The 25881-nt window shown below is 38.7% G+C and overlaps 1 protein-coding gene across 3 annotated transcripts in view; it reads right to left on the bottom strand.

Annotated features, from left to right (window-relative positions):
* The window catches only part of LOC120533418 (zinc finger protein 501-like), a 55024-nt gene that overhangs the window by 8104 nt on the left and 21039 nt on the right, over positions 1-25881 (bottom strand). Inside the window, exon 3 of one of the 3 annotated variants that reach the window (XM_039760295.1) lies at positions 22003-23353. The exons of 1 other annotated variant lie outside the window; for it this stretch is intronic. In XM_039760295.1, the coding sequence (XP_039616229.1) occupies positions 22545-23353 (809 nt within the window). In that variant the 3' untranslated portion in view covers positions 22003-22544. Of the gene's footprint in view, positions 1-22002; positions 23354-25881 lie in introns of those variants that run through there. One more of the 3 variants, XM_039760292.1, reaches the window with a different exon arrangement.

Here is a 25881-nt window from a genome sequence, read left to right as displayed (position 1 = left end):
GCATCCCTTATCTACGATGGAGTGTTCAATCAGAAGAAAATAGGAAGCTGATTTTAAATTAAATGTCGTTGAAGTGGCGAAAGAAATTAACTGCGCCGCTGCAACAAAATTTGATGCGTCTGAGAAATTGAAGTGAGACTGGAGGAGGCAAGAAGATGTAAATAAAAAATAAAGCGTCACATTTTTGAATAAGTAGAAGTCGGGGTCTGATTTTATGATCAATTTTACAGGTTTCAAGACCCAACTTATACGTGAGCATATATATGGTGGTAGTAATAATAATAATAATACATGTTATTTATATAGTGCCTTTCTCATGTTCAAGGCTATTGAGAGACACGTATAGGACAGATTTTTTTTTTAAAGATTTCACATACTAAGAATGCATACTGCAAGCATTGTCATAACCACTAGACCTACAGTTCTTAGTTTTTAATACAGACGACAGAAAAAGGAAAACCTATGCATAGATCATTGAATACCAATGTATTTTAAATTTAAGTGAAGTTGAAAAGCCCTAACAGAGCAGGTAGTCAGTCAGTCAGTCATTATCCTATCTGCTATATCCTAACATAGGGTCATGGGAGTCTGCTGGAGCCAATCCCAGCCAACACAGTGCGCAAGGCAGGAACAAATCCCAGGCAGGGCGCCAGCCCACCGCAGCAGAGCAGGTAGCTGATTTACTTAATGTTTTGTTTTGTTGAGATTGCAAATGTACGAGTGGCATTGAGGTATTTAATAAACTTGCGCTTACAAACTTTAATCTGTAAATGATGGTATCCTTCTCTTATATTTATAACATGTATCTTGTATTATTTATAATTATATAGTGCTTACCTGATGGTATTACTATAATGTATATAGCAGCTTTGAAGATGGATCTATTTTATTCTAGCTCAATAACCGACTTCTCCAAAAATGGCTAACAAATACTCAAAAGTAAATCTGAAGAACAGAATGTATAACCACTTTATTGAACATACAAGCACATGTTACGTCAAGGGTCTTGCATAGTGTTTTATCAACTGGTTAGTATCAGTGCCATATTTTAGACAGAAGTTCTCTCATTTTGTTTTTTAATAATGTACAGATGGAGTCAACAGCATTTCTACTGTTGAGCTGTCAATTGAAACATCACTGAGCAGTGAGCAGTGTTATGATTCAATGAGTGCCATATACGGTTATTACAATTCTGGTAATTTTTTTTTTTCTGTACTCCCTGGCTATCAGACCTTACTTTTATTCTTTGTTAATTAGTGCTACCTAATTCTATTCTCTAATGTATTGTTTTTTTTCTCTTTCTTCATCATGTAAAGTATTTTAAGCTACATCATTTGTATAGAAATAAATGTTGTTGTTGATGTCTGATATGTTAACTCCATTTATAGATAATAAACTATCTAATAAAAAAACGTGTTCACATTGGTATGACTGTCTTTATTATAAGAGCAAAAAGCATCTGGGATAAAGTCAAATACCATTTTATACTTTCTTAATGACAAGAAATTTACAAAGTATGAACAAAAGTCAGAATAGCTCATATATGATAATTCTTGTCTAGGAATAGTGATCTTCTATCATAAGTGATATATACTGCTCAAAAGAATTAAAGGAACACTTTTTAATCAGAGTATAGCATAAAGTCAATGAAACTTATGGGATATTAATCTGGTCAGTTAAGTAGCAGAGGGGGTTGTTAATCAGTTTCAGCTGCTGTGGTGTTAATGAAATTAACAACAGATGCACTAGAGGGGCAACAATGAGATGACCCCCAAAACAGGAATGGTTTAACAGGTGGAGGCCACTGACATTTTTCCCTCCTCATCTTTTCTGACTGTTTCTTCACTAGTTTTGCATTTGGCTACAGTCAGTGTCACTACTGGTAGCATGAGGCGATACCTGGACCCTACTGAGGTTGCACAGGTAGTCCAACTTCTCCAGGATGGCACATCAATACGTGTCATTGCCAGAAGGTTTGCCGTGTCTCCCTGCACAGTCTCAAGGGCATGGAGGAGATTCTAGGAGACAAGCAGTTACTCTAGGAGAGCTGGAGAGGGCCATAGAAGGTCCATAACCCATCAGCAGGACCAGTATCTGCTCCTTTGGGCAAGGAGGAACAGGATGAGCACTGCCAGAGCCCTACAAAATGACCTCCAGCAGGCCACTGGTGTGAATGTCTCTGACCAAACAACCAGAAAGACTTCATGAGGGTGACCCAAGGGCCCCATGTCCTCTAATGGGCCCTGAGCTCACTGCCCAGCAGCATGCAGCTCGATTGGCATTCGCCATAGAATACCAAAATTGGCAGATGCACCACTGGTGCCCCGTGCTTTTTACAGATGAGAGCAGGTTCACCCTGAGCACGTGACAGAAGTGAAAGGGTCTGGAGAAGCCATGGAGAACATTATGCTGCCTGTAACATCATTCAGCATGAGCAGTTTGGTGGTGGGTTAATGATTGTCTGGGGAGGCATATCCATGGAGGGTCACACAGACCACTACAGGCTTGACAAAGGCACCTTGGCTGCCATTAGGTATCAGGATGAAATTCCTTGGACCCATTGTCAGACCCTATGCTGGTACAGTGCACGACAATTCCTGGCCTCATGTGGTGAGAGTATGCAGGCAGTTCCTGGAGGATGAAGGAATTGATACCATTGACTGGCCACCACACTTTGCTGACCTAAATCCAATAGAACACCTCTGGGACATTATGTTTTGGTCCATCCAATGCCACCAGGTTGCACCTCAGACTGTCCAGGAGCTCAGTGATGCCCTGGTCCAGATCTGGGAGGAGATCCCCCACAACACCATCTGTCATCTCATTAGAAGCATGCACCGATGTTGTCAGGCATGTATACAAGAACACAGGGGCCATACAAAGTGCTGCGTACAATTTGGAGTTGCTGCAATTAAATTTTGGCAAAATGGACTAGCCTGCCACATAATTTTTTCACTCTGATTTTTGGGGCGTCTTTGAATTCAGGGCTCTGTAGGTTGATCATTTTCATTTCCATCAAACGATGTGGCATCCTTTCGTTCCTAACACATTACCCAGTCTATATCAGTATAGATATCCAGGAGGATTTCTTTTTCCCATTGAGATCTGATGTGTTTTCAAAGTGTTCCTTTAATTTTTTTGAGCAGTTTATTTATTGCCACAGAGGGGGAAGAAAAGCTATGCAGAGAGTAATGGCCTTTGTAAAGTAAAAGCAGACCCATTAAAACTTGTTTATGATGAGTAACTAAATATGAAGGGAAATAAGTTCAGATACTGTAGTCTGTGAACTCTGTTAAAAATGAAACTGAGTATGCAATTCCATTTATTAGAAGGATTTTTAAGGAGTTATTTCAATCGACTCACTTTGGTAGGGTGTTCAGAACTCAAGGACATAAAGTCCTTCATCTGGCATTTTATTTATATCCGAATTAGAAGTTCTCAGTAGACATTTAAAAGACCCACGAGACAGCCTTTGCTCAATACTTTGTCGATGCACCTTTGGCAGCAATTCCAGCCTCAAGTCTTTTTAAATATGATGCCACAAGCTTGGCACACCTATCCTTGGCCAGTTTCACCCATTCCTCTTTGCAGCACCTCTCAAGCTCCATCAGGTTGGATGAGAAGCGTCAGTGCACAGTCATTTTAAGATCTCTCCAGAGATGTTCAATCAGATTCCAGTCTGGGCTCCAGCTGGGCCACTCAAGGACATTCACAGAGGTGTCATGAAGCCACTCCTTTGATATCTTGGCTGTGTGCTTAGGGTCGTTGTCCTGCTGAAAGATGAACCGTCGCCCCAGTTTGAGGTCAAGAGCGCTCTGGAGCAGGTTTTCATCCAGGATGTCTCTGTACATTGCTGCAGTCATCTTTCCCTTTATCCTGACTAGTCTCCCAGTTCCTGCCACTGATAAACATCCCCATAGTATGATGCTGCCACCACCATGCTGCACTGTAGGGATGGTATTGGCCTGGTGATGAGCGGTGCCTGGTTTCCTCCAAACGTGACACCTGGCATTCACACCAAACAGTTCAATCTTTGTCTCATCAGACCAGAGAATTTTGTTTCTCATGGTCTGAGAGTCCTTCAGGTGCCTTTTGGCAAACTCTAGGCAGGCTGCCATGTGCCTTTTACTAACGAGTGGCTTCCATCTGGCCACTCTACCATACAGGCCTGATTGGTGGATTGCTGTAGAGAAGGTTGTCCTTCTGGAAGGTTCTCCTCTGTCCACAGAGGACCTCTGGAACTCTGACAGAGTGACCATCGGGTTCTTGGTCACCTCCCTGACAAAAGCCCTTCTCCTCCGATTGCTCAGTTTAAATTGTTGGCCAGCTCTAAAAAGAGTCCTGGTGGTTTCAAACTTCTTCCACTTGCAGATAATGGGGGCCACTGTGCTCATTGGGATCTTCAAAGCAGCAGAAATATTTCTGTAACCTTCCCCAGATTTGTGCCTTGAGACAATCCTGTCTCGGAGGTCTACAGACAATTCCTTTGACTTCATGCTTGGTCTGTGCTCTGACATGAACTGTCAACCGTGGGACCTTATATAGACAGGTGTGTGCCTTTCCAAATCATGTCCAATCAACTGAATTTACCACAGGTGGTCTCTAATTAAGCTGCAGAAACATCTCAAGGATGATCAGGGGAAACAGGATGCACCGGAGCTCAATTTTGAGCTTCATGGCAAAGGCTGTGAATACTTATGTACATGTGCTTTCTCAATTTTTTTTTTTTTTTTAAATAAATTTGCAAAAATCTCAAGTAAACTTTTTTCACGTTGTCATTATGGGGTGTTGTGTGTAGACTTCTGAGGGAAAAATATTAATTTAATCTATTTTGGAATAAGGCTGTAACATAACAAAATGTGGAAAAAGTGATGCGCTGTGAATACTTTCTGGATGCACTGTATACAGACTTTCGTGGAGATTATATCTATGACTTAATGTTGTTTGTCAGTGCAGGTATGTTAATGTCATATATAGACAAAACACTCGACCTTAAAAGAGGACGTCGGTCCCACTATCAGAAGTACTGAATTATACAACAAGGGATGAACATTAATCAGAGGCGGTGACATTTCTGGGTGATTTTAAGTAGAAATTGGACTTGAAAACGTAACGTTAAGTGAAATGAGCCGCAGACAGAGTTCAAGTCGAGAAAAAGGCTTAACACTAGAATTACCAGAACCTATGAAAAAACTCATAGATCCGTCCCATCTTAAAACACTTCGCACCTCTCCGTCAGTGTCTTTTGTCCTTTAAATGTGTGGATAAGCAGCAAACAGCCTGTTATCACATCCCCCCACCCCGCATAGTTTTCTCAGCTCAAGTCTGTTTACCTGCGTGTTAGTTGCTTAGAGTTGTATAGAGTGAGAAGTCAAGCAAAATGACACCTTTTAAAAATACTATATCGTCATTTGGAACACTTGCATTTCATTTGTGTTCTGTGTCTACAGTAATCTGTGTAAACACATTGTTAAAACAGAAACTATTTCAGCCAACTGTAAGCAACTGACGCGCAGGTAAACAGACTAGAGCTGAGAAAACTATGCGGGGTGGGGGGATGTGATAGTAGGTTGCTTATCAACACATTTAAAGGACTCAAGACGCTGGCGGAGATGTGCGAATGGTTTTAAGGTGGGATGGATCTATGAGTTTTTTCGTAGGCTCTGGTAATTCTAGTGTTAAGACAAAGTGGGTTGAATGGCACGAATGCGCTGCTCTCCTGTCATTTAAATCACACGCTGTAACTGTGACTGGAGTAAATGAAAAATCCACATTCATAAAATGACGGCCCCAAACTCATATCACTTACCTTCACCGCGTGTGTGATGTGATACTTTTTAAAGCCGACCTACTCAGCAGCCTGTTTCGGTTTACTGCATACAAGTGAGAAGTGTGCGCCGACTTCCATATCTGCAGCTTTCGGTGATGTCACGGGTCAAAGTACACCAAATACGTCATCAAGGGTGACGATAGCAGTCAGCTGGAGGCAGAAAAGAAGACGCTGTACTCGTGTGGTTGAGGGACTCGGCTTGTCATAATACTTGGAAAGAAAAGTAAGTGATCCGAATTCGGGTCAGTCACTTTAAAGAATGTGGGATTTCTCATATATAATGTAAACATTCATAACACTACGTAACAAATTTTTATTTTTATTTTGTTCCTGGGTACAAAGTGTGTTTTCCTAACCCGTTATGCCTAAAAAAATTAGAAAATAGCTGTTGTTCCACAAAAACTTTGCTTTTGTGATCAGGACAATGATATTTTGAAATTTGTCTGTTTTCGAGAAAATTCTCGATTCGCATTCAATACTGAGTAGTCTTCTAGAATATTCTTGAACTGTTAGAATTGTCCAGAAGTTTTTTTTAGAATTTTCCAGAATTATCTAAAACTTTCAAGAAACTTTTAGAACTTTCTAGAACATTCTCGGACTGTCCAATAGTAGTCATACAAGTATAAAAGCACAGGTGACTCGAGCCAACATTTCGGTTTATGTTATTTTTTTGATTTGATTTAGATGGCATCAAGAGGTTGCTTGCAACCAGCAGATGCATTTTGCTACGTCTGTGGACAATTTATAAAGACAAAAGCGAGAAAGTATTCCGTGAAAGCATGTCGTAAGATGTGCGAGGCCTACAAGGCATACTTCGACATGCCTGTCGGGGATCAAGACAAGCCCTGGGCACCTCATTTCACATGCGAATATTGCAAGAAAAAACTCTTGAAGGTTGGTACAGGGGAGAAAAGAGCCATGAAGTTTGCTATCCCGCGAATTTGGCGGCAACCGACCGACCACTCAAGCAACTGCTACTTCTGCATGGTGGATCCTACCAAAAGTCGCGCTGGCAAGAATGCGCCTCAAATCGTTTATCCAGACATTCCTTCTTCCATTGCCCCAGTACCACACTGCACTGAGCTGCCTGTTCCCACTCCTCGAAGAGGGATCAGCCATCTTCAGGAGACAGCAGCAAGTCAGACAGCGAGGAAGATATTGCAGATCCAGATTGCGGTTTCACAGATGCGGCTGAGGAGAGAAGGCCATACTTCCCTAACCAGAAAGACGTCAACCATCTGATCAGAGACCTTGGTCTTACCAAGTCCAATGCTGAGCTTCTGACATCCAGGCTCAAGCAGTGGAACTTGTTGGATGAAAGCATGCAAGTCATAAATCAGAGAAAGCGTCACCAAATATTTTCCAACTTCTTCAGTCGGCAAGATGGGCTGTGCTTCTGCAATATTGTACCCGGTCTATTCGAGGCTATAGGTATCACCTGTAACCCGAGTGAATGGCGCCTATTTATAGACAGTTCATCCCGGAGCCTCAAAGCCATGCCGCTTCACAATGGAAACAACTACCCGACTCTCTCTATGGCTCACACTGTGCATCTCAAAGAGGACTACACCAGTGTCAAGATGTTGCTGAGTGCCTTGAAGTATGACGACTATGAATGGGAGGTCATCTGAGACTTCAAAATGGTGTCATTCCTGATGGGCCTTCAAGGTGGTTTCACGAAATTTCCTTGTTTCCTTTGCCTCTGGAACAGCCGTGACACTAAGGCGCACTATCACAGAAAGGACTGGCCACAGCAGACCGAGTTCTCTATGGGGAAGAGCAACGTCAAGTGGGAGCCGCTGATAGAACCTCAGAAGGTTCTGATGCCACCACTGCACATCAAGTTAGGCCTCATCAAGCAGTTTGTCACGGCTCTTGACAAGGAGTCAGCAGCTTTCAAGTACCTCCAAGATCTCTTTCCAAAGCTGGCCGAGGCAAAGGTCAAGGCTGGTATCTTCATCGGACGCAGATTAAGATCATCATAGAATGTGATGAAATCGCCAAGCTGCTGAACAGGACAGAGAAAACGGCTTGGAAAGGTTTCGTTGCAGTGGTTCACGGCTTCCTGGGTAATCACAAGGCTGAAAACTATGTGCCGTTGGTTCGGGTTCTCATAAAGAATTACGCCAAAATGGGATGCAGAATGTCTCTCAAAGTCCATATCCTTGACGCTCATCTTGACAAATTCAAGGAGAACATGGGAGCTTACTCAGAGGAGCAAGGCGAATGCTTTCATCAGGATATACTGGACTTTGAACGTCGTTACCAAGGACAGTATAATGAAAACATGATGGGGGACTACATTTGGGGGCTTCTTCGAGAAAGCAATTTGCAGTACAGTCGCAAATCTAGAAAACCTACTCATTTCTGAACCTTTTTGAGTGGTTTTGACTGTCTTTGTCTATTTACCATGCAAGTGTTGTTCTTTATCAGACCGCATGAACGAAAAGATAAAATTCCTTGTTTTGTCACTATAAATACGAAATTTTCTGGGCTGTGGTCATAAAATCAAAGTTTGTGCTGAATGTAGTCGTTTTTCCATAGGCTTTAGACATAAGTAGTTGAAATATAACTCTTGGAAGCCAGGAACAAAAATTGTGTTACATAGTGATGTGATATAGTTATATAGAAAATAAGGAAAAAAGCACAGGATGCTAATATTTTTTAGATTATGCTCAAACTTAATGTGGTTGAAAAGCCTTTCAGTAGTAAATTTGCTTAAGTTTGTTTTGGCGGCATCACAGACTTGTTAGTTTAGCTAAGTTATTCAACATTCCAGTGCTGGCTATCTATCTGTCTGATGTTATCTTTCTAACCTTTCTAACCTAATGTAAGACTTATCTAGTGCTATAATCTTACATATAAAAAAGACTAACAATTTTGCATTCTTGTATGTATGTTATCATTCAGTTGATGCACTGAACGTTTCTGGTGTGCTCCGGAAAAACAACTAACTAACTTTGTCATTTAATGTTTGTTTTTGTTAACTACATTTTCATCTTGTATTATATTCTTATTGTCTGCATGTATTGTTAGGGAGCAGGTTGAGGAGATCCTGGAGAAGTGGAGATATGCTCTAGAGAGGAGAGGAATGAAGGTCTGCAGGACCACCAAGACAGAATACATGTGTGTAAATGAGAGTGAGGTCAGAGGAATGGTGAGGATGAAGGGAGTACAGCTGGGTAAGGTGGATGAGTTTAAATACTTGGGATCAACAGTACAGAGTAATAGGGAAGGTGGAAAAGAGGTGAGTGGGTGGAGAAGTGTGTCAGGAGTGATTTGTGACAGACAGGTATCAACAAGAGTGAAAGGGAAAGTCTACAGGACGGTAGTGAGACCACCTACGTTATGTGGGTTGGAGATGGTGGCACTGACCAGAAAGCAGGAGACAATGCTGGAGGAAGAGTTAAAGATGCTAAGATTTGCATTGGGGGTGATGAGGATGGACAGGATTAGAAATGAGATCATTAGAGGGTCGGCTAAAGCTGGACAGTTGGGAGACAAAGTCAGAGAGGCGAGACTGAGTTGGTTTGGACATGTGCGGAGGAGAGATGCTGAATATATTGGGAGAAGGATGCTAAGGATAGAGCTGCCAGGGAAGAGGAAAAGAGGAAGGCCTAAGCGAAGGTTTATGGATGTGGTGAGAGAGGACATGCAGGTGATGGGGGTAACAGAGCAAGATGGAGAGGACAGAAAGATATGGAAGAAGATGATCTGCTGTGGCGACCCCTAACAGGAGCAGCTGAAAAAAGAAGATTATTCTTATTGTAACAATATTGTAGTTGACTTTTTTTTTCCATCGGCAAAAATTCTGCATTTAAAAGCTTATTACTACACCACAAAACAAAAATTTATCTGTCAAAAAACCTTAAAAAGGCTTTGCTTTTCCCATCATTTTTACACTACCGTGAACATATTCCATGATTATATTTTGATGAATATAGGCTATCAGTAACGGCGGACTGAACAATAACATGCAGGGAGTACACTTGACTTACTCATTCCTAGTTTTCATCCTCTTTCTTTCTCTGTACGTTTATCATTCGTTTGCTCAGAGGTTAACACGCTTGCTGCTTCTTGAGCAGCTCTTCTTTTCTCCACCCTAGCGGCCTACTTCTTCTCGTCAAACGTCGGCATTTTTTCGAGTTAAAATTGATTAAGTTAGTGTTTGTGTTGCAATTACTTAGTACATTTTTCTTTAATTTTTCACTTAATCTGGCACTTAAGTCTTCAATCTGCCTCAAGAATGATTTAAGATATGAAGAGGTAGGGGAAGTGATGGCTAAGGTGGTAGGCATGAGAACGGCGCCCGTACGCATACGCCGCATGGAATCCCTGCTGGCCAGTGCTGAGAGTTGATTCTACAATAAAATAAAATAAAAATTTAAAAGAGGAAGAAACTTGGAGGTCAATCATCACCCCAAAAGTGGACAGTAGAGGTCACGTAGTGTATATGTAACAAATTTCTGGTCAAACTGTTTGCGAGCTACGGGTGATGTAAACTCCTGGACAGACAAACAGACAGCCACTGTAGCGTATTATATATCAAGATTATATTATGTATAAGATAAGTAAGCAATTTTATTTTTTATCAACCATAAACATCCTATATTTATTTTGTGGATTCAGAGGCTCTCTTTGCGATTTTTTTTTTCTTTATTCATTAATGAAGGAAATGTCATCTGTTTTCACAGCATCGTAGCTAATGTGTTGGTGTTACAGCTATTTTTGTAAAAAAAAAAAAAGTAATAGGAAGTTTTTTTTTTTTAAATACGTTCAAAATCAATTAACTAATTTAAGTTATCAAATCGAAGGTATAGACCAAATATTTCTGGTTCATTTTGTCTTTTGCCATATCGATAAATAAATCTCAAGGAGAATCATTGCAAATTGCTAGAATCAATGTGGACAACTTTATGTGGCACATTCAAGGGTGGGAAGTCCTAAGAACCTTTTCTATATTGGCTAAAGATGGAAAAACTAAAAACACTGAATAGAACAAGACACTTCAGTAAGCACTACACGCACATTAGTGAGTCTTCATTGTGTTATTTTTATTTTTAAAGTTGTGTTTTTTTTAAATCATTTTTCTCAAACAATAAAAAAAACAAAAAAAAAACTTTATTACCCCTACCGGCAACACTGGGCATTTCAGTCAGTTGATTTTATCGTGTTCATCTCAGGTAAGGGAGGCATAATCGCAACGTAATGGTAGCAACTTTGAGGTGGATCTCCCTAACATTTCTCTTCTTTGAATCTAAGAAAACAACACTCCAAAAAGAGCTGACAAATGTACAATTAAAAATAAGAGTTCAGTAGATTCTGCAGCTCTAGAAGCATCACGCATATCAAAGAACTCAAACAGTGTTTTATTAACTGGATGGTATCTGTACAGTGTTTTAAACAGCCAATCTCTCATTTTGTTATTGATTAAATATAAAGAAAAGGTTCAGATTGGCAGCATTTCCTTTTTTAGGTGACCAATTTATGAATTTTTATGAATTATTAAGCTCCATATAAAAGTATTACCTGTCTTCCATTATGTTTGCTCCATTTATAGGTCATAACATATTTAAAAAATGGATTGGAGTGGTGTGATTAATTTTAATTAAAGACAAAAAAAATCGTATACAATTTTATATTCTCTTATTGAAGAGAAATCTCCAAATTTTAAACAAAAGTCTGAATAGACAATCCTAAGATGATTTTCATCAATCAATTAGTGAACTGATAAGAATGTTATTAAACCATTTACTTAAGAATAGCAGTCTCATGGCGGACATGTTCAATTTCTCGGAGAAAAAAGTCATGTGATGAACAATTATGTTTATTAATTAAAAGCCAACTCATCCATACTTGTTAATGAAGAGCAGTCAATTTTATCGGTACCTTACTATTTTTTTGCTGGGTCATAACAGCAGAAACTCTGACCTGAAAATTTTGCTAACAATGAAATTGGGTATTTAGTTCGATTTGCTAGAAGGATTTTTTAAGAAACCTTTTTTGGTTCGGCTAATTTGAATAGTTATGTTGAGTGTGGAGACCTCAGACAGAGAGCTTCATTTCCCTGATATTCTATTTTTAATCACCACCTCATTAATTTTGCGGATTGTTGCAATGTATAAAATTAAGAATCCTGACCATATTTTCATATCCCTTCGACAAATCATCCCCTGCCACAGTTATTGACATTCTTGAACAGGGTGACCTTGCTTTCTGCCTACTGCAGGCAACCAGAAAATAATCACACTTGTAATCACTTGTATTGTTATTATTGCATGTGATAAAGAGAATAATAAAAATCTGGAAATCTGTTATTGCCCTGGATATTTCATTTAAATAGAAGACTAACATAAACTCATTTGCAATTGGATCACAGTGTTTTTCCATACAGTTTGGTATATGAGGTTTACAGCCAGCAACACTAAGGTGGCACTTCGTGGATGAAGCATGTCAGGAGCTGTAAAGCTACTCGCTCACGAACACGGCAGACCTGACAATGTATACAAATGCAAGAATAAACAGTCAGCTTACTTTTGTATGTGCCACGTGAAGACACTAACACACACTGAAGAGTTTACCATGTGGAAGCTGGAAGAACAAATAGAATGCGGGACTTTGCAATGAATGAGGTGCTGTTTAATTTATGATTTGCATACAGCCATACTGAAATGCTGATGCATGTACTGAATCACACAGACTCATGGGATATTCATAGGATTTTTTCCTAACTTGTTGCCTCCTAGCATACTGACAGCTGTACCTTCGTATTATGCCACCTAATGTCAGTAACGCCATCTGTGTTAAGGTCCGTTTAATTTTCACGCTGTAAGTTTGCCTTAGAAGATCACATGTTGCTGCTTTGTTCCTACTATGTCTTAATATAAATTCAATGAGCATAAGTTAAATACATGAAGCAAATCCAGAGGCCTGTCATTCAGCACTTTTACTGTTAACACTAGAATTACCGGAGTCTACGAAAAAACTCATAGATCCAGCCCAACTTAAAACCATTCGCACATCTCCGCCAGCGTCCTTTGTCCTGTAAATGTGCCGATAAAGACAAGCTGCAAGAACTAAAGAACGTGCAACATGTTCGTTGATCCTGCTGCACTGAATAAGCTCACACGCTCTAACCCCCCCCATCCCCCCGATCTGACTCTAAGTAACAGCGTAACTACAGACGCAAACCAAGTGTAATCAAGAGTCCCCGGTTCGATCCCCACTCACTCCTGTATTTGCGGTTTTCAGTAGTAAGCTGCTCTTTTTGTTAATATTATACAGTACACACATACACTTGGTTTGTGTCTATACTTGCGCTATTAGAGTCAGATGGGGGTTAGAGCGCGTGAGCTTATTCAGTGCAGCAGGATCAACGCACATGTTGATCTTTTTTTTCTTTGAGTACATGTGCCTTCCCTGTTTATTTATATATCTAGTGACTTCTCTGCCTGTCTGTCTCTCTATCACGCAGTGCTCTGTCTGTCTGTGTGTTATGGATCTTAAAAATAACAGTTATAAGGACACTTGTTCATGTTAATTGCAGTCTCAATTGTTAAAAAATATTTTAAAAGGAGCATCCCACATGAAAATATAACGATCTCACTAACTGACAGTGCATACAAATGTATAAATTTTATGTCCGTTTGAGGTTAAAAAGAATAAAAAAAACAACACTTTCTCCCCAGCGGGGAATCAAACTTGGGTCTCTGAGGCACAGCAAGCCTGCTGTGCTGTGAGTCAGCAAATTGTACCGTTAAACCGCGGAAGCTGTTGTGTCATTCTTGAACCTTTTGTGAAAGTGTTTATTTGATGTTTGGAATTCATGCTTCACAGATTCTATAGTTTATGCCTACATTTTGTAATATTTATTACTAAAATATGAAAAGGTTTCTGTTTTAATGTGTTTACACAGATTACTGTAGAAACGGAACACACATGAAATGCGTGTGTTCCAAATAACAATCTATTATTTCCACTCTAAAACTCCACTTCACTCCCAGATAATCAATCAAGGCATGAGCTGGGAAAAGTTTGTGCACATTCTAAGTCGTTGGGGGGATGGAATAGCCAGCTGCTTGCAGCAGTCTTTATCGGCACATTTACAGGACAAAGGATGCTGGCGGAGATGTGCGAATGGTTTTAAGGTGGGCTGGATCTACGAGTTTTTTCTAAGATATATAATCACACTTGTAATCACTTGTATTGTTATTATTGCATGTGATAAAGAGAATAATAAAAATCTGGAAAATCTGAAAATCAGGAGATGTGCGAATGGTTTTAAGGTGGGCTGGATCTACGAGTTTTTTCTAAGACTCTGGTAATTCTAGTGTTAAACACAATTCATGTAAACAAAGAAGTGAATACCAGTGGGTGCAGAACTGCTTGGGGTGGGTTTCCTCAAACATTTTGGATCTTTACCCCACATATTCTAATTTGATCTAATTAATGAGTGATGATGATCTAACTAATGAATAATGAGTTACTCACCATGACTCTCAATAGAAAATGTGACTGGGAAGAAGAGATGATGAGGTGAATAATGAGTTACGGTCAATTTGCTGTAATGTGATTTTTCTAAACTGCCTGACTTGACTTAAACATTAACTAATTAAACTTACCAAAATATGTCCCTTTTTGAGACTTCACACCAAACATTTTAAACACCTTAAGCACCTATATAAATAAAAGATATTATTATTATTATTATTGTGTTTTTTAACTTTTATTTCACTAACCTTTTGCTCTTAACCGGCGACAATAACTCAAAACCACAACATGTTTCTTTCTTTCTTTCTTTCTTTGAAAGTCTCATGACATTACTGCCAAGTTATCCAACTTCCACTGACGATGAATCTACTTGATTATTAATTTTCGGTGAGAACTAAATATAACTAACTATGTTGACTTCTGCCTAAATGACTAAAATTAGTAAATTTAGATTCAATAGATTAAACATGATCAAGTTATGTTAAAAAAGTGGAACATAAACAGTACATGTAATCTAAACTAAATACATTTTTGTAAATTAACAACCTGCCATTTCCCCTTTTTTCAGGGCATTAACAGATCAAGACAACTTGGACTTGGCCTGTGCTTTTGTATTCTAAAACCAGGACCCATTGTCGCGTATCTGTTACCATCTAATCAGGGTTATTTAATGTTTGGAGCCTGTTGTGGATTCTTTCTGGAGTCTTTTGGGTGGGTGGGTAATCTTTAAACCAAAAATGGTTTCCCTGTGGCATTTCTGTAAAAAACATTCTGGTTCCTTTTATTGATAAGAATGTAAAGTCAGATTAAATAGATTTGACACAATATTTAGATACAATTTTAAATTATAATGTTCATTTTTCAAGAAGCTGCAGTCTTGTAAATGAGTGTCCTTTCTAGGGGAACAGACAAAGGAGTACAGTTATTTTTATTTTTTTTAAACAGATTTAGATCAATTTTAGATCTTCAGCGTTCGTTTTCTAAACAGAAGGCTATTTAGATGACAGAGGCACCCAACTGTGCAAATAAGTGTCGTCCTCCCATTGATAGGATGGAGTGGTGATGTGGAAGACGGGGGCAGGGGGTTTTGGGGGTGTGTGTGTTTATATGGCAAAGGCTCCACTGTGGGAATGAGTGCCCTCTGGTGGAAGGAATGGGCCGACACATTAGATATGAAAGTGCAAATATACAGTATATTTTATTTTTAATCTGCCATGATCAACTGTGCATGTAATATATGAGAAAGCTGAATTTTATAAGATGATAGCTGCTGTGAAAATTAAACTCCTCGCTGAATTAAAGGGTGGTCATGACAAGCGAGTATTTTTTGTGGCAATAATTTGAACTATTCTGTTGTCAAAATTTTTATCACTCATATGGTATAGGTGGTGAAAGCTGAGTTACACAACAAATGCTTTCCTATGGGGACTGGGTGGGGAACACCCATAAAAAAAAATACTTCATGTATAGTTTGAGAAAGAATATTTAGAATTAAGGTGCTTCAGCCTTTCTAAATAATAAAAGTATGGTGCTAATAGAACTATAAGAAGTGTGTCACGCATGTATTAAATAAGGATGTATTAAGCTAACTGAACAAATGTAATCTAAAGCAGATACTAAATCTATAAGAATGTTATTTCTTTGTAACTAATGTAATGTACTGAACTAACTTTTATGTAACCTTTGATACTGTATAAGCTATGTGCATACAGAAAGAATAAGGAAGTGAGTATTGTCTAAATCTGCTGAAGATGCATACACCCTGTGACCATTAGGACAAACTTGCCTTAACTGGTCTTGTATCCATGTGGGGCTACCAGGGGCGTGTTGCTTAAGATTGTGAGTGTGCCGATAACTCCTTTTTTATCTGTAAAAACCACTGTGCACTCCTGCACTTTTAAATCCAGGATGTGAACACAAGCTATAGCAATCTATGTATGATGTCAAAATGAACTGCCATATTTCCTCATTTTTAATAAACAAGCTGGTTATAAAAAAAGGAAAGACTTCCTGCTGACAGGCTGCTCACCACAAATAAAGAAATTGCTTTTTACTTTACATTGGTGTCTGTCTCCTGTCGTTCCTGACTTTCAGCGACCACAAGTTTCACTTGTAGCCTTAAAATATATTGGTGCTAAGAGGTGCGAGTTTAAGCAAGCGGAGATTCTCAGTTGATTTTACCGAAGTGTTTAAATATTATTCAAGTAATTGGCACAGTGGTTCCAAGTTGTCCCTTTTAAAAACTTGTGTTCGGTTTTCTTCATGCAAGGAACCACAGGCACATGGAAGACGTGACCCTGTAGTGTGGTAGAGAGCAGAGTTTGAGGGGCCTTTAAATCTTGAGTTGATTTTATTTTGAATTATCAAAGTGAACAGAAGAGTTAAGCTTGCTGGACTGAATGGCCTGCTCTCATCTCATTTTTTCTGTGCTCTGTTATAGGATGTAAATTGTGACATAAAGCACATGCACCAACATACTAGTACCTAAAAATATTTATTTTTATATACCCACAATTCTGTACAAAGACACAACAGAGACCTCTACAATGTTCTCCTGCACTTCATGTTAAAGATGAAATGGCCATGAGTTGAGTACATGGAGGAGTGCTTTTGTTTTAAAATGGGAATTACCAGAGCCTATGAAAAAACTCGTAGATCCGTTCCACCTTAAATTGCTTTGCATGTCTCCATCAGTGTCTTTTGTCCTATAAATGTGTTGATAAGCAGCAAGCAGTCTGCTATCACATCCTCCACCGGCGCACAGTTTTCTCAGCTCAAGTCTGTTTACCTGTGTGTCAGTTGCTTGGAGTTGTATAGAGTGAGAAGTCAAGCAATATCACACCTTTAATAAATACTATATTGTTGTTTGGAACACATGCATTTCTTGTGTGTTCTGTGTCTACAACGATCTATGCACAGTAAACACATCACTAAAACATGAAAAATGTTTCTTTTTTAACAAGAATTGACAAAACGTAGACATGAAGTTTATAATGTGTAAAGCCTGAAGTCCAAATATCAAAGAAACAATTTCACAAAAGGTACAAATAGAACAAAACAAGTGCACTTTTATTCAAGAATTTAACCAAAGAAAAAAGAAAGCAGGTTATGGTAGGTGGTTGATATGACAGCTTGTGTGGTGCAATGCTAAGAACTGCTGCCTTTCAATCAAGAGGTCGCAGTTTCGATATCAGCTGCTTCCCAAATTTACCACTTTGAGTAGTGAGCTATTCTTATTGTTTATATCATACAATAAAAACATACATTTGATTTGCGTCTGTAAATTTATAGTGCGTGTCGATTTTTTTCTTTTTTTCAGTTGAATTCTCTCACTCACATTCAAGATTCCACAATGTGACACCTTTTTCAGATAAAGGCGTGGTAGGTACAAACTTGTTTTGTTACACCCCCTCTTTATTTGAAAACTGTGTCAGATCTTGTGCAAGAACGAGACTGGGAAAACTGTGGACGTGGGTGTGAGTGTTGTGCATGACTGAGAATGACTGTGGACGCGAATTGTTTTTATTCAGTTTTATTCTTGAGTGTTCCTGCTCACACTGAATTAGTATGTGCCTACTGATCCACGATGTCAAAGCTGCTCTGACAAAAAAAGAGAGACTTAAATATATATGACATTTGAAATAATTCATTTTATGACCCATATTGTACATTTCGGAAAACGTTGTTGCAGTAATGCAACATTATATTCATTTGCATACCTTCATGCGGTTGTAGTCATGACGTGACTGCATTTGTTTTTGGTTTTTTTCCGATCTTGGCCAGTGTCCACATATTGCTGCATGTCAACTCCAGGAGATACAGAGGACAGAATAATACAGACAGGTCAGTTCCGCGCTATATACAATCATCACACTCAAATGTTAACAGTTTCCACACAAACCCAAGGACCGTGCTCCTTAAATTTACGACATGTGTATAAGGTGTGAAGCCTGAAGTCCAAATATCAAATAAACACTTTCACAAAAGGTACAAATATAACAGAACAAGTGTACTTTTATTCAAGAATTTAACCGAAGAAAAAGAACCCGCGTTAGGGTGCGACACTGACACACATTTGGTACGACAGCTTCGGTGGCGCAACAATATCAACTGTTGACTGGTAATCAAAGCTTCACGGGTTCGATCCCGAAGTATTCTGCGATCTGCTCGTATTCTTACTATTTTAGAATAAAAACATACATTTGATTCCAGTCTGTAACAGCCGGTGTAATTTATGATACTTGTAAAGGTTAGCTTTGGTTTTTTTTTTATTCAGTTTTATTCTCTCAGTCGCATTCACGATCCCCCCTCCCCCACCCCGCATTTGACACTGCTGTTTTCACATAAAGACGCGCTATAACAATACGTGTAATGCCATGAAAAGTGCCTACTGACACTTTAGTAAGCAAGCAATTGTATGAGAATGCAGTTAGACTTTTTTTTGGGGCACATACACCGTCCAGATCTAAACACTACAGTGTAGAGTTGCTTGCACATTGAAGAGTCTATAGCTGCAGGTGGAAGCTACCGTCGCTGTACTTTGTATGTAAGAGCCAGATCAAATGTTATTTACCTTTATTCATTTACTTACTTCCTACAGCGTAAAGTCACAAGTAGAGTGCAGAGCTTCCCATGTACATATACAAAGTACAGCGATGGCAAAAGTGCATTCTTGCTCCGATGTAGAAGCGTCGTCATGACCTGAGTTCACCTCTATTATAGCACGTCTTTATATGAAAACAGCAGTGTCAAATGCGAAGCGGTTTGGGTTGGGGATTGTGAATGCGACTGGGAGAATAAAACTGAATTAAAAAAAAAACCAAAAAAAACAAAAACAAAGCTAATCTTTACAAGTATCACAAATTACACCGTCTGTTACAGACTGGAATCAAATGTATGTTTTTATTCTAAAATAGTAAGAATACAAGCAGCACACTTCTCAAAACGTACTCGTCCGGGATCGAACCCGTGAAGTTTTGATTACCAATCAACATCTGATACTGTTACGCCACCAAAGCAGTCGTAGCAAATGCGTGTCACCCTAACGCGGGTTCTTTTTTTTTGGTTAAATTCTTGAATAAATGCACATTTCTTCTGTTATATTTGTACCTTTTGTGAATGTGTTTATTTGATATTTGGACTTCAGGCTTCACAAATTATACACTTCATGTCTACATTTTGTCAATTTTTACTAAAACATGAAAAACGTTTCTGTTTTAACGATGTGTTTAAATAGATTGTTGTAGACACGGAACACACATGAAATGCATGTGTTCCAAATAACGATATAGTATTTATAAAAGGTGTGATTTTTTTCTTGACTTCACTCTATACAACTCCAAGCAACTGACACTGAGTGGTGCAGGATCAAACTCGCGACCTTTTGATTCCTAGTCGGCAGCTGATTCTATTGCGACACGGAGGAAGTCATATAATAAATGGGTGTCAGTGTCGCATTTTAAGGCAGCTTTTTGTTTCTGTAGTTATATTTTTGAATAAAAGCGCAATTGCTGTGCTAGATTTTTACCTTTTGTGAAAATATTTCTTTGATACTTCAGGCTTCATACATTATATAGTTTATGCCTACATTTTCTCATCTACTACTAGAATATAAAAAACGTTTCTGTGTTTACACAGATTACTGTAGAAACAGAACAGACATGAAATGCGTGTGACCTATTATTTCCACTCTAAAACTCCACTTTAATCCCAGAAAATCAATCAAGGCATGAGCTGGGAGAAGTTTGTGCATGTTCTAAGTCGTTGGGGGAATGGAATAGCTTGCTTTCTTGCAGCCTGATTTTTATCAGCACATTTAGATGACAAAAGATGCTGGTGGAGAGCTGTGAACAATTTCAAGAAGCAATTTTTTCGTAGGCTCTGGTAATTCTAGTGTTAAATATAAAATCCTAATCTCCTCCAGTTCAGCGCATTTCTTTTCCTCACTTTTCTCGATGGGGGGAAAAAACAGAGAGTCGGATTAAAGCTTTACATCCACTGAATGTGTTGCTGTCAGATTTAACTGATCGGTTACTTAACTGCACTTCTCGGTTTGTTACCAGTGCTTTCCTTGGAGCTCATGATGGAGGGCACGTCACATCTCTAAGGACAGTATCTCACATCCCAGTCTAAATGATAGGATGAAATCTTTGTCTCTCAGCAGCATTGGCCAAGCACTTCAAGCTTTGTGCACCGAGCCCATTGTCTGAAAGGATGTAGCGGTGCCCACAGATGGGTGGTCTGCAGTGTGAGAGTTGAGGTTTGGATGAATGTGGAGATATCAGCTCAGATGTTCTCTTCTGCAACGATGCCCAGTTCACTAGAGATGAGGTTAGGCTCCTCCGCACACACCGCCTTGGCCATTTTGGTTTCAGTCAGTCTGTTTAACTTCTGAGTTGAAAGACCACATAATAGAGGGGTTTCATCGACCTCTGAAAAATGTATTAATTCACAGGCTTTGGCCAACAGAAAGCCGAGTGCAGGAATCACTGTCAGATGACTGGAGATGACAAACTGGGGAATTGGATTATTTTGTAATTTACTCAAAGCAACAAACAATTTACAATAACACACAAGAAAGCAAACTTTTAAGTAAATCAAGAGAGAACTCAAAATCTATCGGGAACATGAAATCCCTTTTGGCCGAGGGTGTTATTTTACTAAACTTTCTTGTAATTATTATTATTATTATGTGACTGATGCTAAGGAGACTTACAACATGTGAGACACAATTGCTTACATTTCTTTTGTTTTTTCACTATTAGCACAAGCAGGTGTAGTGACCTCCTCATGGTGACACACTATCAGGGTCTATCAGTCATAACATATCAAATCCTTTTGAAATTCATTCTAAAACACATCTTTGACAGGTTACAATTGCTAGCACCTTATGAAAGCTCTTTGAAAGAATATTTTTCTGGGTGGGGAAAAAAATTCCACTGTTACTTGTACATAATAACAGTTCAGGAATTAACAATTTAACACCAAAATAAAAGAAGGAACTTCACAACATTTAAATTCTTTGGGGTGGTACGCCAAGACAAAGAGCTTGATGCCCCCATTGTAGATCCTCTCCAACTAAGCCCACTTCTGGAGGTGGCACCCAGTCTGAATTCTTTTGTGGCTCAGAAGATTCTGGTTTGTGAGACTCGTCAGCCACATCCAGTACAGCAATATGGCTTCTCGAGATTAATTCCTCCAAATTTTCTTGGCGTGTGTATGTGTAGCAAAGTGAATTCTGATTTTTAATTTTTTTTTTGTAGCTTTTAGTTTTGAATTTCCACCAAAAGCAATTGTTTGTGTGTACTTAGTTTCATACCAATGGTATTTTGTAGTACAAATGCTAATTAATGTGACTCCCCTACCACTGAGTTCTTATATACAGTTTTTGTATGCTTTATTATCAAAAGCAAACAAACAAAAACAAAATTAAATTTTAAAAAACAGCATTGATTCTTTTAGTGCACTGCCACAGCGTTTTAATATAATTCAGCATGGTGTACAACATGACCATATGGATACTTTAGATTTTCACTTTTACTTTGCATTTTATTTATTTTGTATTAATAGTTTGTGTTTGTAATTATAAGTAACTGACTTGATTTATTATTTAATAAGAATTGGCGAGAAGATGTTTGTATGGCACAATTTTTTTTTTTTTGGAAAGGTATGTTATTTTTTGTAATATAAAAATATAAAAATATATATTATATAGCTGAACTAGGATTTATTATGTGAGGTTATGTATATTGTAAAGACTTCTGATTAAATGTATATAGTATATTGTAAATAGTTCTATATGTAATACTTATGTTATGAAAGCAGAGCTAGTCGCACGGTGGAGGATGTAGGGTTTGGTGAGAAGCGATTTGCATGACGCCCTGTTCTTTATTTTGTTTCTGAAAAAGGAAAAAGGATATAAACTTCTCATTGTCTTCTGTGTTGATTTGTTTCTGCCACAACACTGAGAAGGATGGATTCCAGTAAGTTACACATGTGCTTACTGTCCAGGCAGGAGTGAACCTCACTCTTTAGTCAGGACAGTTCAGTTGTACTTTTCCCCGGTGTGAATTCTGGTGAGTCTCTGAAGAGAACTCCTCTGACAGATTTGTTTGCAACATTCCAATCAGCAATATGGCTTCTCTCAGAGATTAATTTGTGAAAAATACAACAGTAGTTTAGTTTGCTTACTTTTCCAGACAGGAGTGAACCTCACTCTTGAGTTCTAAAGGTTGCTTTTTTTCTGGACTGATTTTTGAACTGCTACCCTTGTTATTCTGTTGTGAAGCCTAGTGTGTCTCTGAAGACTGATCATTTCTGAAAACTGTTTACCACATTCAGTACAGCAATACGGCTTCTCACCGGTGTGAACTCTAGTGTGTCTCTGAAGACTGATCATTTGTGAAAACTGTTTACCACATTCATTACAGCAATACGGCTTCTCTCCCGTGTGAACTCTGATGTGGTCATTCAGACTGTTTATACGTGAAAACTGTTTACCACATTCAGCACAGCAAAATGGCTTCTCTCCGGTGTGAACTCTACAGTGTTTGTGAAGATTGCTCATTTGTGAAAACTGTTTACCACATTCATTACAGCAATATGGCTTCTCTCCCGTGTGAACTCTACTGTGGTTCTTCAAACTGTTTATATGTGAAAACTGTTTACCACATTTACTACAGCAATAAGGCTTCTCTCCCGTGTGAACTCTAGTGTGGCTCTTCAGACTGATCATTTGTGAAAACTTTTTACCACATTCATTACAGCAATACGGCTTCTCTCCAGTGTGAAGTCTAGTGTGTCTCTGAAGATCGCCCACTTGTGAAAACTGTTTACCACATTCATTACAGCAATACGGCTTCTCACCAGTGTGAACTCTAGTGTGGTTCTTCAGACTGCTTATACGTGTAAACTGTTTACCACATTCAGTACAGCAATATGGCTTCTCTCCCGTGTGAACTCTAGTGCGGATCTGAAGAGTACTCCTGCCAGAGAATTCTTTTCCACATTCCAAACTGCACTGATCTTTGTTTCCTGTACAAAATTTAAAAGAAAAGGGGAAAAATAGCTTACTTTCAATCTACTGCCTTTTTATTAACATTAACTCACATTAAATACATGATGGCTGAAATTAGGAACAACCTTTGATAAGCATAAGCAATTACAAAACTTTATTCGTACGTGGAAAGTACACTCAATTTGTTAATTTTACGTTCTCTATTACAATTACTTAGCAGGGCCACATGTATAAAACTTCCTTATACTCAGCAACATCTGTAAGCCAATTCTCACACAAAAGTTCGGATTTTTAAAACTAGAACTTGCCGTTTAAATTGGCTTACAATTACGGCAAGTTTTCAGCATTTGTAAGTTCCATGCAGACTTCATTTGTGTTGGCATTTTAGCAACAGCTGGTGGAAAAACAAACTCAACAGAAAATCTCATTTCATTGCATATTTCACAATCTGATGTTTGACAGGCTACACAAGAAGTGAGTTTAGATATATATATATCAAAATGACATTTCGGCTCATGATTTTGACTTAATTAGGAATGTTATATGTGAAGTTTAAAATGAACAATTTAGGTGATAGTTGTGGTGGATTTAAATCAAAGACATTTGAAGCAACTTATTTGATGAGACACTTGTCGGTACAACACTCAGCTGAGCGCATCGACTTTCAACAATGCAGTGAAAGCAGAAAATCACTAAGGAAACAAATGTGTCTTAGCTGTCAGTAATGGCAATGTTTGAAAAGAACCAGAAAAATGATCAGGACAGGACAAAAAAACATCAGATTATCACTCAAAAATAATTGCAAATTATCATTTTAGATAATCAGCCATTTTCTATAGTAGAAAGTTTAGGATTTCATCATTTAAGTCCTATAATATGGATGCACGATACACACAGGCGAGACAATGGTTCTTTTCAGACGTAGCATTACACAAGACATACACTTTCATGACATTTCATATGCAGTGACATGCGAAAGTGTGGGGACCCCCGGATCAAAATAACTGTTACTGGGAATAGTTAAGTCAACAGAAGATGAATTAATCTCCGAAAGCCACAAAGTTAAAGATAAACGATCCTTTTCTGCAATTTAAAGAAGATTTATATATTATTGATGTTTTGTGGTATGAGAAAAGAAACACTCCATTAATGTATGGGCACCCCAAGTGATCAGATATCTCAGATAACTCTCCACCTCTGACCAAGATGTCAGACTTTAAATAAGCTCCTTAAGGGATTTGGCTTGTTCACAATCATCATTAGGAATGGCCATGTGATGCAAATGTCAAAGCTGTATCAATTCTCAGACTCCTCACAGCTTGTCCCAGCAATCAGCAGCCATGGGCTCCTCTAAGCAGCTGCCTAGCACTCTGAGGAATAAAATAAGTGGCGTCCACAAAGCAGGAAAAGGCTACAAGAAGAAGAGTTTTCAAGGAGCCATTTCCTCAGTTTGTACCAAAACAATTTCCAAGAGAACTGCTGATAAGATTGATAGAAAGGCAATTCAAAACCCCTACAGCTTCATGAAGATGTTTTGTAGTCACACTCTGGAGTGGTGATGTGCTGTTCTTCTGGTGCAGTGACACCACCACAGATATGACCTTTATGTAAGAGCCATCAGAAGAAAACCTCTCCTGTGTCCTCACTATAAAATTCAGCATCAGAAGTTTGCAAATAAACATCTAAACAAGCCCGATGCATTTTGCAAACAAGTCCTGTGGACTAATGAAGTCAAAACAGAACTTGTTGGCCACAATGTGCAAAGGTGGGTTTGGAATAAAAAGGTAGCCGAATTCAATAACAAGAGCACATTTCTGACTGTTAAGCAATGGGAGAAGATCGATCATCTTTCGGGCTTGTGTTGCAGCCGGTACCCTGGGGGTATTACTCAGTATCTTAAATTGAGTGTGCGTGAGTCACCTTGACATCAGTCTAACAGCCAGAGATAGCAACAATAACATTTACTTATATAGCACAATTTCATACAAACGATGTAGACTCCATCTTCATACACAGAAAGGAAAGGTGGACAAAGTTACAGCCTTACAAAATTATTTTCCTTTGACTAAACAGAAATTGGAAATATTACAAAAAAAATCTGTTGAGAATAGGCAATTAGGCCCAACAACTCTTGCCAATCTGATCCACCTAACCTCTCCAAAACAACATCTGTTTGAGTTTTCAAAGTCCCTAAAAGTTCTATTTTCCATCAGACTACCTTGTAATGGTGGCTGTTGTTTTCTGTGTGAAGAAAAACTGTTTAATGTGTAGCGGTGCTAGTGGAGAATGAAAATTCAACTCCCAGCAGTGGCTTTGATTGGTCATCTACTGAGGATGCAGGGGCTGCTGTGAACAAGGAGGCAGGCGCAACATTAAAAGGAGGCCAGTTTAACAGGGGACAAAAACTTTTTTGTGTTTTATAACTGGAGTTGCCTGTCTGTTTGCCTTCCCATTTTGCTACTTATGTTTTCTCGTTTTGTCTTCCTGGAGCATGAGGACTATCTGAGGATGTATGGTCATCACGCAAAGAAAGGAGCGCTCCTGA

Source organism: Polypterus senegalus, chromosome 8, assembly GCF_016835505.1.
Source record: "Polypterus senegalus isolate Bchr_013 chromosome 8, ASM1683550v1, whole genome shotgun sequence".
In the NCBI taxonomy this organism is placed as follows: domain Eukaryota; kingdom Metazoa; phylum Chordata; class Cladistia; order Polypteriformes; family Polypteridae; genus Polypterus; species Polypterus senegalus.
The sequence above is the reverse complement of the archived record's forward strand: the minus strand, read 5'-3'. Positions and strand labels throughout refer to the sequence as shown.